The sequence below is a fragment of the Typopeltis vanoorti genome, chromosome 26, assembly GCF_054136105.1.
Source record: "Typopeltis vanoorti isolate ZY-2024b chromosome 26, IOZ_Tvanoo_1.0, whole genome shotgun sequence".
Taxonomy (NCBI): domain Eukaryota; kingdom Metazoa; phylum Arthropoda; class Arachnida; order Uropygi; family Thelyphonidae; genus Typopeltis; species Typopeltis vanoorti.
Genome location: NC_143574.1, coordinates 28,529,351 through 28,543,463, shown reverse-complemented (window position 1 = coordinate 28,543,463; position 14,113 = coordinate 28,529,351). Strand labels below are relative to the sequence as shown.

General features: G+C 33.3%; 1 protein-coding gene across 4 annotated transcripts in view; it reads left to right on the top strand.

Moving 5' to 3' along the window:
• LOC150092440 (transcription elongation regulator 1-like) overlaps nt 1-14,113 on the top strand; it is a 291,251-nt gene that overhangs the window by 95,498 nt on the left and 181,640 nt on the right. For all 4 annotated transcript variants that reach the window (XM_090415019.1, XM_090415020.1, XM_090415021.1 and 1 more), the window contains 2 exons: nt 5,516-5,848; nt 12,375-12,740. In XM_090415019.1, the coding sequence (XP_090271145.1) occupies nt 5,516-5,848; nt 12,375-12,740 (699 nt within the window). The remainder of the gene's footprint in view (nt 1-5,515; nt 5,849-12,374; nt 12,741-14,113) is intronic.

The window sequence follows — 14,113 nt, the reverse complement described above, 5'->3', positions numbered from 1 at the left end:
TGTTTGTTTTCTTTTCTAAATATCAACTTAAATGGTAATCAGTATCAAAGCATCCCTACCAGATTACCCTAGAATAAAATTTATAGTAGAAATTTTGAAAAACGTTTATCAATGTTGGGTAACTTTGTCAAAAGAGTCACAGATGCTCTTTCTTTTGCTATCTACAAAATGTAGTGTTTTTATTATGTGAAAAATAAATAAAAACACAGAGGGCCATTTCATCCAAAAACACCACAGTACAAAAAATAATTGCAGTGCATCTTAAATATTTCTATAACAATGGATGTAATCCTATAAAAAATAATTATTAAACACTTTCCTCCTAGTAATATGTAGACTAATAGGAAACATGCAGAATATTCCAAGACACAATACAGGATGTGCTGCCTTATAGTTACCTTCATGGCATGCATGAAAGAATAATAATAATAAAAAAAAAATACATAGTACAGGATATTTTTATTAGTAATAAAAAAAAAAAAAAAAACCCAAGTACAGGATGGTTTAATGTTAAATCTAGTGTCAGACAAGGATGTACATTATCATTATTCATTATCATTCATCACATTATGAAGGAAAGTGGTATTAAACCTGATATCAAAATTGAAGATGTTAATATTGGCTCTTTACTTTTATGCAGATGATATTATACAGTCATACCCCGAAGTTACGCGGTAGGTGGGACCAACAAAAAGCATGTAAGTCGAATTCGCGTAACTCGGGTATAATTTTGCATACAAACATACAAAATATTAGTTAACTGGGACCAAAGATTTACAAAAACACCTATATTTTTTAAGAAATATAATCATAATTGTAGTTTTTCGTACATAAAAAAAAGAAAATTATTTCGATGCCAATAGTTTCATAAAATCTAATAGATTCATCTGACGGCATAATGTCTTTTTCTTGTCACGCAAAATTTCTTCATAGCAAGCTAATGATTTTTTTATTCCTTACCTTTTGGCTACAATTCGTTCCTCATTAGAATCTATGTCCTCCAAAATCTGTAAACCTTTCTTTTATGATTGTTCTTACTGTGGATTCCTGTAGATCAAACTTCTTTGCTAGCTCACAAATTTTCATTCTGCCTTCAAAATCCTTAATAATGTTGAGTTTTGTTTCCAAAGTCAATGTTTTTCTTTTCTTGCTAGCCGTAGAAGAATCAGACTTGCTTCCTTTGGACGACATTATTATTTTTTATGTGATAAAATTTTTATGAAGAACATAACATTAAACAGTCGCAAGGTTTGTAAACTATAAAAATCGTGTATGAATGGAGACCGTGCGAAACACGTCAGTGCTTGTTCACAGCATGTGTGACACTGGCGGATGCGGCCGGCGCCAGAAAGATACGACTAGTGGTGAGGTGTGAAGCAGGACGGGAATACGTACATATACGAAACCGCATAACTCTGGATTCGTGCAAGTTGGGGTAGCGTAAGTCGGGGTATGACTGTACTTCTAAATAAATCCAGTACAAGTCTGCAAGATTCTCTACTAAATTGAATAACTGTTGTAATAGATTTGGTATGACGGTAAGCAATAACAAGACAAAAGCAATGAAAATCGGCAGAAGCATTGAAAATATCAACTGCATTCCGAATGGAGAACCTATAGAACAAGTAAAAATTTCAGCTACTTAGGCACAATTTTTAGTGAAAATGGTAAATTAAATATGGAAATAGACAACAGAATCAATAAAGCTAGTATGGTAGGAAGTCAACTGAATACATTTGTATGGATTAAGAGAGAAATTAGTCAAAACACTAAATTGTATATTATACAAAACAGTGTTCAAACTACTTATGGATATGAGAGCTGGGTTAGAAATAAAAAACTTGACCAAAGACTAGAGACCATAGATATGAGAGTCTGGAGAAAGATTAGGGGTGTGTACAGATGGCATTATTGGCAATATCATATTAAAAACAAGGATATTAGAAAAGAATTTGACAATGTTAGCATCCAGGAATGTGTTAGCAGAGCTAATCTCAGGTGATATGGTCACTTAAACAGAATTGGAGAGGAAAGATTTTCAAAACAAGTGTTCTCTGCTAGGTTAGCAGGAAAAAACCCAGAGGAAGACCAAGATATAGGTGGAGTGATACGGTACAAAGTGCCTTAGACGATAGAAATATAAGATCTGATAATGTTGAAATCTTGAAAGGTAACAGATTGATTTGGAAGCAACTTATAGATAGGAAGTTAATGATATAAATTTTTCAGTTCTATCTGTACACCCCTTGAGGGTACATATCAGGAATTTGATGATGATGAAAATCTCATTATGCCAAAATGTATAACTTTTCACTTACTAACATTGAATTGACAGTTGATATCATTTATCCACTGTTCCAGCTTATTCATATCATTAAGTTCTGCATTCCAGTAGCATCCCTGATTTCCCTGCTTCATGTCATCAGCAAACAATTTGACACCTCCTGTCAACTCCTTCCCAATATATTGTATAGCGGTGTCCTTGGAATGATAGTGGTCCAAGTTGCCTTGAATCTGGAAGAGTCACACCCACCATTTACCACTTCCTGATACGTATCAGTCAGCCATCCACTTATCCAAGTCATAGTTTATATTCCAATTCCATATTTTTCGTTCATGCAACAACTTTTCATGTAGTATCCTATCAAATGCTTTAAGAAGTAAAATTATTATAAAATATGAGCAATTTACTTCCCTTTAAAATTAAACTCTCATAGATACATGTATAATCATATCCTTCTAAACATGCCTATTAAGGATAGCTCTTAAGTTTTTTTAAATGATAATCCCATACATGAGCAAAGGGCTACATGGCAGATTTGTAGTTGACCTTTTGGCCTCTACTTTATATTATCTAAATATATAATATATATTTATATTAAGCTAGAAGAATAGAAAGAGATGAAGAAATTTCTTAATGCTGATTTTAAAATGTTGCAATTTATATACTCTTAGGAAATAGAGGAGTGACCATTCAAACAGATGATAGTAGAAGAAATGAATAAAGAGGAAAAAATTGTTCTGTGGGGAATTTGATGCTGAAGTTGCAGCTGATCAACTTGTTTTAACAGGTTTAGAGAAGAGTGGGAAAATTATTGATGCCAATTCTGACAAATATCGACCATGCAAATATTTGTAGCAAATAAAAACTGTAGAAACTAAACATCCCTTTGGATGAGAGTGGAGTAAATTAGTGAGGCAGTTGTTGTTAAGCAGCCTAATTGCTTTCTGTACTGAGGCAGATATCTGTAGAGAGCTCTGAGGGGGTACAACTGGAAATATGATAAAGTATTCAGTATTTACATGGATTTGTGATTTGTATAGAGTTAAAGCTATTCATCAGTAAAGTAATGTTTGAGTGAAAGAGAACCTGATTTTTTGAATGCTAACAAGACAATATTTGGAGCAACGTTTATGCCAAGAAAGATTGAAGTAAGAGTAATCCAAAGAGAAATCATCTTGTGCAAAGATTTGGGTGATGTCAAAAGTAAGACTGGTAGCAAAGTTTCTTAGAAATAAGATCCTTTACTAGCATTTGGAATTTGTACAAGTAGATTTGTTTAATGCTAATTTGGTCAACTGAAAAACGTAAATGCAGTACTGTCCTGAGCAAAACTGTGAATTGAATTTTTACTTGTTGATATGTAGAAGGAAGAGGTTAGTAAAAATGGAGTGCTGTGAAATTCCGACATTATGTGGAAAGTTCGCGGAAGATTCATCGACCATCATATTACAAGTGATGCTGGACGCATTTACAATATTTATAGCTTTCCTATGAGGATAAGTTTGAAATAATAAAATGTTTTGAAAGAAAAGAGAATGTGTCATATGAGAGAAACTGACCTAAACAAATCCATATTGTACCCATTGAAGATGATGCTATGAAAATAAAAGAAACTTGTTTAGCAGGAACAACTGCAATTGCAGCAAAGTTGATTAGATGAAAATTTTTTGACATTGCATTCAATGTATATGTTCAGATTATATTGAAAGCATTAATCCTACCAAGGAAATGAGATATAAAAATTAGAAATCATCCCATGTTTGCTATGTAATGATAGACAACACGAGGATTATACTAGTTATCTTATGTTGCAACGTGTAAGAAGAAATTTACAACACTAGATTGTGTTGATTCAATGGTTATCTGTTATTCTGAAAGCCATGTGAACAAATTGCATAAAATATTGGTAATTGAAAATACATTGGTATCTCTACCTGTTGACTCATTGCATTTGGAAAAGGAAAGATAGCGCATGCAACTCTTAATATAATCAAAGCAGATTCCATTTTGTGATTATTTCTTTACCATGTATTTATTTGATCAAAACATTGAAATAGTTTCCATTAATATTTTTCACTTGCATGGTTAGACTCACTGGCCTGCCACTGCTGAGTAGCTAGTTTTTTTTGAAACCTAATTAATGCTCTGATAGGGGGAGTTAATTCTATCTTCATAGTGTATAGCTGATAATTTTGTTTGGTTGATTTGCCTGTTTTCTTGTGGAATGAAAAATTTGAGTTCCAGGTGGGTAAACTCTGCTGCCTCCATATGAGACTTGGCTAACTCACCTTCATTTGAAAAACTGATAAAGGTTTTTTGTGTCCTACATGTGATTTGAACCTAGGTCTTTACACCCAAAAGTCATGAAAACTGAACTGCAGTGCCACTTGTTGAAATAGCTTAGTTTTTTTTTTTTAAGCTTAAAGCAGGGTATCACATTATGAAAGAAAGATACAATTGAACCTGATATCATAATCAGAGATTAAAACTTGACTCTTTTTTTTATTCAGATGGTTATAATCTTAAATTAATCTTTTTTATAATGTGATTCTCACCCATTAAAGGTTGTAAACCTATTGTATATGACTACCATGGATGGAACAAGATTTTTTTCCTATTTTCATTAAATTTATTTTTTAAAATTTTATTATAATTTTTACATAATGCAGAAACCCTGTTCTCGAGACCAACCAAGGGACTTTTCCAGACCACTTCTGACCTCTAGTAAATGGCAGCAGTTTCACACTGGGGTGTGTGTGTGGGGAGATATTTACCTTCCACCTAAAGACAATTACAAACATCCATGCCTGCAGCCAGATTTAAAACAACCTGCAGCCTTGTTGAGCAGATAAGCTAACCAATCAGCAATCAGGATAACAAAACGTGCTACATATCTCAAGTCTTTAACTTTAAATATTTTTAATTTAATTTTTAAATAAAAAAATTAATTTTTTTAAAATCTGTTCTATAAAATTTATTGGGAATTATGATTTTAACAATGAATCAAATATTCAGCTTGGATTTGATAACTCCTAATAAAAATGGTTCCAATGTGATTCTTTTCTGTACAACTTAATTTTATACATATGTTGTATTAAGTAATATAAATGACTTGTTTATATATAACAAGTAGAGTAATTATCCCCTCCTCCCATTGCAAAAACAGATGTATGTAAAAGAAGCAAATTATTTTAGCATGTAATGTGACTTTTTCACCCCTTTTTCAAATAGCTCAAAATGCAGTGCAGCAAAAAATTGGCCAGGGTGATGTTCTTCAGCCAGTAACTTCAGTTAACAATCAGTCAGAAATACCAAACCAGGCTCTTCCCATTAACAGTACTCCAAATATGCCTTCAGTTCCTGTATCTGGTCCCACTCCAACTTCAGTTCCAATTCCAGTTTCTGGGCCTGGTCCTGTACCAATGCCAGGTCCTGGACCATGTCCCATTCCTGGTCCTGGGCCTTGTCCAGGTGTTATTCCCATGCTTCCGCCACCACCTTTTGGGATGCCACCACCTCCATTTGGAGTTCCTCCTGGTATGATGTCTGGTATGCCACCACCAGGTATGTTTCTTCTGCTTCATATTATCTTTACATAAAATTATTAACCCACTGACCAACTTTATGTTTATACGTCTTACGTCTATGACAAATAGAAATTTATCATGAATGAAAACTGGTTTGATAAATTTCTCTGAATACTTGGTAAAATCTTTTTGTTTCTTTGCATGATTATATACAAAACAAGAGATCAAAACTAAAGTTTAAAAAATTATCAGTTATTCTCATTTTTGGATAAAATGACATATAGCATTTGTGATTATTTTCATTAATTCAATACAAATAAGTAGAATTCTGATTTGTTATTTATAGTCAGTACAAATATAGAAGAATCTTATATGACACTTTGCTTTACTTGACATTAGAAATATGGAAAGTGAGATTTTGATCCTGACAAATTCTATTTAACCTGAATTCAGCTTGTTCTTCTCTAAGTTTCCCGTTCACAATTTTTCTTAGCCATTTCTCAAATATATTTGCATAAACCTTATCAGGAACACTCAGTATGAAAATTCTTCTGAAATTCTCACATTTAGTTTTATTTCCCTTTTTATAGATGGGTACTATTAGCACTCTGGAATTCGACCCTCTGACCCAACCTTCTGATTTATGCAGAATAGCCATTGTAAAACTTTATACCTCCATATTTTGGCATTTCTGGTTGAATATCATCTACTTTATTGATATTTATTCCTGACTTCATTCCTTATTGAGTGTTTTCTATCATCATGCTGTCTGTCTGTTTCATTTAGCAGTCTTTTAAAGTAATTACTCCAGATATCTAGTATATCTTTATCTTCAGTTTTCATGTCACCTTTATCATCTATGATTTCCTTCTATGGTACTCTTTCCTCTATTTCTAAGTTTTTCAGTAGTCTCCATAATATTTTGCTGCCTTCCTGATATTTATTTTGTATGTTCTTATCAAAGTCTTCCCATACATTTTCTCCATATTCTCTTAGGGCACCATCTGACTTACTGTGCCTGTGGTCCCACAGAAGTGAACCTGTGAGAATATAGGTACAAATGTCTCGCGGTGCATTCTGATATTGCCACTATATAAGAAGATTATCCTCTTGTTTAGTTTTGAATACTATAGCTGCTCCTTCTTTTCCCTGATTATTATTGCCTGAATATAACATTTTGTGTTTTTTGCTTAGAAATATCTCGCATGTTTTTGTTTTCTTTGTTTCAGTAACATCTATTATATCAATCTGGTCCCATTTGTTTTCTATTGATGCTTCTTACATCCATAGTGCCAATCTTGACCTCTGCTGTTGAGTTGGGATGTGTTTCAGTAGCTAACTTTTCACTGTTCACCCTTTTTCCTTGATGAAAACAACCGAGACTTTGTTTAACTGGGCAATGCCCCAAGGCATAAAATGCTCTTATTTTTTACCATCATTTTGCATTATGGTCGAAGCCAATAACAATACAATTTGGTTGGCTAAATCCTAAATTGCCAGTGCATCCTTGTTTGTTCAGTATCCAGGTAGATTCCTAAAAGGGTGCACTTGAGGACTGACTGTTAGGTTGGAAATCCAGGTCAGTTCTCCACATTCCTTAAAAGGCAACATGGTAGTCTCTTCCCAATTATCGAGCTTTGTCCTTAAACATCCTAGATATGTGTTACTGAGCTTCAAATTAAGAAAAACAAAATTGAAGTTAGATCCAACAGGTTTGGTCTTTGGTGGAAAAAATGTTTCTTCCCTCAAAATGTTTACTCCAAAAATAGTGAAAGCTGCATCATGAGTTTACATGATAAAACCTAAGCTAGTTTATAGATCATCAAATTCTCTTGCAATGAAAGGTATAAATAAAAATGCATTACTGGTATATTGGAAAACAAATAACAAAAAATGCTTGGGTAACTGCGAATTTATTTAAAGAATGGTTTATAAATTTTCAGTTATTTTTAATAAAAATTAGGAGTGTGATAGTTATAAAAATGCTGTGTTTTTATTAGCTTTTGTAACATAATCCTTCATTTTTGTACTGGTTCTTAGTCCCATATAGCATGGTTTCATACTGAACAAGATTTTATGGGAATATACAGGGTGTTCGGGATAAATTTGGCAGTTTCGTAAGGAAAAAGAAAATCTTCTTTGTATCTATTAAATTTAATGAATTGACAAAAAAACATTACAGGCAGAGTTAATTACAATACTATCAACAAGATTTACTCAAAATAACCACCATTAGCATCGATCACAGCTTCAATTCTGCTTCGGAACCTCGAACAAGCTGATGCTACAGTCTCCCTGGGAAGGGCCGCAAAAACTGTTTTAATTTTATCCATTAACTGGGCTTTTGTATTACTGGAAGTGCGATTGGTGTCTTTTTCAACTGCGCCCCATACAAAATAATCCATGGGGTTAAGGTCTGGGGAGTTTGGAGGCCAAACATTTGGACTGGTGAAGTCGTAGAAATTTTCAGACAACCATTTTTGACTTTTCCCAGAGGTGTGGCAAGGGGCCGAATCCTGCTGCCATACATACGGCCTACCATTGGCTACCCTTGTTATCCAGGGCTTGACTACAGTTAGCAACTCCACGAACAAAGCCCGAATTCCAATGCCAGGGTTCTTCAACACCTGTTCCTGCAGATTTGCGAGGAATTCTGCTCTACGAACGCAATCAGATCGTCTGCTAGGGATCTTTCTTCTTGCTACATCCTCGTAGTCACCATTGCAAGTCTCTAGTTCATGCCTGATTGTTTTTACTGTATTCAGGGAGCATTGGGCAGCAGTCGTAATATCCTTATTTTGATGGCGGGCACGAATCATCATGATACAAGTTATTCTCTTCCATGATTCAGGTGGGTTCCAGCTATCCATCCTTTCTGACATCTTGTATATGAATGAAGAAGGGTCCAAACTTTTAAATGAAGAGAAGTGTGTGTTAATACATGTAACTTACGGAAAAATATAATTAATTATAAATATGTCAAATTTATCCCGAACACCCTGTAATTAGCATGTTATACGAGGGTTACTTGTACTTTGAAAATACTTGAATAGGATATCCTGTATAAAAATTTGCCTAGGGTTCAGGGTATAGTAATGTTAGTTCCCATAGAGAACTTGGGTTTGATTTAATTAATGTATCTCTTATTCAGTTTTATTATATGTTTGCCCTGAGTTCAGGATATAGGAATGTTGGGTCCTATAGTTTGATTTAATTAATGTTTCCTTGGGTTTGATTTCATTAATGTATCTTTTGTTTTGTTTTGTTATGGTATTACTCTAGAAATATCTTCTGCTATCCCTGTCCTTGTGGCATGATGTGAAATTAATATCCTTAATTAAGGATATTTTCTTCCGTCTGACATACTAAGAACTGTATGATTCAGCTGCAGTTATTTACATACAAAAACTTTTTTTTTTTAAATTCATATAGAACCTTGTTGCCAAATATTTATTTACAAACAAACCCATTATGTCATATTCACTCCTTCAAAACATATATTCATTCTTGAGTATTTAATTTTTATTTATTTTAGTGACATGTTAACAAAGTGCAGCAAATTAGCAGTATCCTAAACAGTAAGTACCAAACCATCACATTAAAGATGATTGACTATCCACAGGATAAACCGCAGAATGACTATCCTGTGGATAACCATTGTGTTTATAAAAATGTTGTGGATAAAAATGTGTTTATCCTGTGAATAAACACATTTTCATTGTTAAATATGGTGGTTTCTGATCTACTTGTTTAATTTGAAAGTGATACTAAAGATGTCCTTTATATTGGAGCAAAAATTCTAAGCTTATATAAAAAATGTAAGTAATCTCCATTTTATGTTGAACTAGTTATCACGGTTTACGTTCCAGTTCATCAAGGTACTCTAGGATTGCACAAAAAAAAGCTTTTATATTTAAACATATTTTTCATTCTTCACAAGCACATTGTATCTTGGCATGCAAATCTCTTTTAGTTAAATCAGATTTATGATGCTAAACAATAACTATTCTTTATTGACATTGCTGCTGAGTTGTTTAATGTTTTATCAAATGATGATAGAACTGTGTGCAGAACTTCCTTTGAATTGGCACAAAGTGTTTATGATAATTAAAGAACATATCTAAAAATTTCAATTATTGTTAAACAAGGAATTGTTTCCTTGAATCTCATATCGATGCCTATAAAACTTAATATAATCAGGCCATCCGTTATCTAATGAAATCTCGGTATTGTCTAAAAGGTTTAGAATTTGCAGTATGTTTGAAAACTGATTCCATCATGGACTTTGTGTTTAGCATGATAAAGGTCTTCATAACATCCTTTTTTCTATTCCAAGTAGAATTTGGATTCATCTCCTGAATTTATTGTCTTCCTGAAAAACATAAAGCTAATGTTCCTTTAAGACCTGTTGTAAATTGTGTTAGTTGTTCAACCTAAAACGTTTCTCCTCACTTATGGAAAATTCTTTGTCCTTGGTTAAAAATTCAGGCAATTTCAAGAACAAGTTGCAGAAATATCTACTGCTTGCAGATCTTTTAATTAGTTGTGATAGTTTTTCTCTTCATTGATATATTAGAATTATGTAACGATTTTCCTCCTGATAGAGTTATTTAACTTTGCTATAAACTCAAGTTATATAGTTGGTGTTGATGATGATTGTAGGTGCGGTTTCGTTGAAGTGTGTGAATCGAGTGGTGACAACTATAGAGTAGGTGCCCTCCCTCAATGAGTCTTTGGACTCCCTGGAGGTGTCATGTAGTAATAATAATGATTATTATTATTTTTCTTGCCAGAATAAGCTATACAAACAGGTTGAAGGTTGCAGTGTAGTCTTCTATTTTCCCAATTTTAGGCAACAACTACATGGAACATTTTGTCCAACACATTCTGAACATCTTTTCTCTTAAGCCTTCTATTTTGCTTCGATATATTGCAGTTCTGGAACTCTTCCCTGTCTGAGCTTTATGAATGTCTGGAGAAAATTCTGTCCATCTTAGAATTATATTTATCCAAGAAGTAGAGGACAACTAGTGTGTACTATTTCTGGATGTTCTTATGTTAAACAAAAGGAATTGTTTCCTTGAATCTCATATTGATGCCTATAAAACTTGATATTATCAGGCCTTCCATTATCTAATGATGAAATCTCGGTATTGTCTAAAAGGTTTAGAAATTGCAGTATGTTTGAAAACTGATTCCATCATGGACTTTGTGTTTAGCATGATAAAGGTCTTCATAACATCCTTTTTTCTATTCCAAGTAGAATTTGGATTCATCTCCTGAATTTATTGTCTTCCTGAAAAACATAAAGTTAATGTTCCTTTAAGACCTGTTGTAAATTGTGTTAGTTGTTCAACATAAAAACTTTCAAATATCTCTAAAAAGTTTCTCCAACATATTCCGAACATCTTTTCTCTTAAGCCTTCTATTTTGCTTCGATATATTGACAGTATATTTTCCCATCTGGAATTCTTCCTTCTCTAAGCTTTATGAATGTCTGGAGAAAATTCAGTCCATAAATTATATTTATCCATGAAGTGGAGGACAACTAGTGTGTGCTATTTCTGGACGTTCTTATCTTATGACAACCTAATGGTAGTCTACAGAGAGCTGTATATAGAAAAGTAACAGATATTTGAAAGTACATTGATACTGTGTGCCATCTCAGAAATTAGGCATTATTCAAACTTTAGTACATCATACACACATTTTGTATTTCTCTGATTCTCTTTTGCGTAATGAATGATCCTTCATCAGAGCTACTAGCATCTCCATTGGCTACAACACCAAACTAATCAACAGTCAGCAGCAATCCTTAGCTTTAATGGAAATACATTCCTTTACACTTTGTTATTGAGGGGCTTGATTTTCCCTTTACGACAGTAATAATAAGAAAATTTAAATGAGAACTTGCTGTTGATAATATCAGCCCACATGTCATTCTCGCCCAGAGAACAACACAATCCCCCTAAGTATTTCTTATGACACCATCTCCGAAACAATTCATTATCTTTCATATCATGAATAATGCATATATAGTCACTGTACATTTCTTCTCTATAAACAATTCTAGCGATGAAAATCTCAAAATGTATATCTTCCAGTTTAGAGTCGGAGAGCAACTAGTACTCTCTAGCTTTATTTTTTACAATAAACTTGCTTTACTGCAACTGTTTGTGATTATGGACAGAACTTTCTAGAATCAGGTAATGCAGGTATTGTGTAAGCATGGGAGAAATCTAATCAAATAGTTATTTTTAACGACTTATAAAGCATTCATAATTATAGAAGAAAATAACCTAACGGAAGGGGAGGATTGATTGGGCAGTGAAATATTCTTCTAAATCATTAATATAGCTTTTTGTTGAAAGCCGGATTTAAATTCCATTTATTGACTTTCACATGCAGTTAATGAAATCTCAGTTTAGTTTAGTAATATTATTCGGATATTTCTATACATTTCTGAAACCTCATTTTTATATATATATATATATATATATATATATATATAAATAACCTCATTAAACATTTGTATTAAAAATTGGTTCTCTTTAAATATACAGGAATGTTGCCACCACCTCCTGGATTTCCTCCTTTTGGTGTACCACCTCCAGGATTTCCACCTCCAATGGGTGTACCAGTTTGTCTCCCTAATGCATCAGGCCCACCAACACTTGAACAGCTTGGACCAATTCCTACTGCTGTGCCATCATCTGTTGGTGGCATGATAACTGGTGGACCTACAGAAACGGTGCTCACAGAAACATCAGATAAAGTTACTGTTCCTGTGGCTGAGGAAACCACCCAAGAAAATGGACCTGAATGGACGGAGCATAAAACTACAGATGGTAGAGTTTATTATTATAATTCAAAAACAGCCCAGTCAGTTTGGGAAAAACCGCAGGAGTTAGCTGAACTGGAGCAACAACGTGAGTACTCTCCCCAGCCAATTTGTGTATTGTACAGTTTTGTGCTAAATGTTTTTCTCATGTTTTCAGCTCAGCCTTAATTTTATTAACTAGATGATTGCATTCAGCTATAATAATAAAGGATAGAATATCAGTTATATCACAAACCAAGTACAGTAATCTACCATTTATCTGAGCGGTGGGAAGGCAATTTTCCATTCTCATAATGGAAGAGGCACATAAGTGAAGTACAATTACATAGTTCTATACCATACATCAGTTGACATCGTACACAGGTTTGTTAAGTGAATGGTAGGTTACTGTAATAGTTCACATTAACTATATAAATTTATTAACTACTCCTGAATGTATTCTGCCATAGTAAAAAGAAACGATACAAATTAAGAAAGATATGTTTACATTTTTTGTGCTTTTCACTTTTATTTAAAATGCATTCCTTAAAACTTTTGTAGTAATATCACACTGCATATCAGACAATAGTAGTAATCCATTATGTGTGAGAGGCATAGGAAGAGTACAGTCTATTTCAACATGTAGAATTTTTGTATTATTAAGTTCTTATTCTAGCCTTAATGGGGAACATAGGGAAAATTTTTAGGATGTTCTATTTTTCTTACTATCGGACTCTGGCTAGTATTTTTCAGCAGTTTATTATAGCAAGCAAGTTTGTGGTATTTGCAAAAATACCACAAACTTGAAAGAGATGGCATTACAGTAGAGATGATAAAAGTAGTAGAAGAACATTAATAGAAATAAAAAATTGGTTTAATAAATGTCCAAAAGAGGAAGATATATCAAATGGAAAAATATTATTCTGAGTGAACATGGAACTCTTGTTCTGAAAAGATAAGGGGGAAAAAAAAAAAACTTGCATGTCTTCTAAGTTTGCTATCACAAGTATAAAAACTATAAAAATATCAAACACGATCATCAGATTATTATATGAAGCTCAGCCTAATTCAGAAAGGGATTTAGCAAATGACCATCTGCAGACATTAATACAATCTGGCATTGCATGATTGGATTTTATAGGTTATAAATAAGACTTTGTTTCATTTGGAAAATGAGCCATCCTAATAACAGACTTGGAGTAAACCACAGCTATATGCTGTGATCAGAAGTAAAGTATCCCTTTCTAAGGCTTTGTGGAGTGCCACCAGTGATCCAAATGCTGCGAAACTTGACGAAATGCATTGTGCGTCACTTGGAATGGATACCTGATTAAAAAAAAAAAGGTGGTTCCAAAATTCACTACCATGGCACTGTTATGATGTACCAAATTTAGATGTAGTAATTTTTGAAATGTTTGTAAGAAGGAGAAAAGTGACACGCATAAATAACACATTCTTATTCACTTCCACTATGCATTCAAC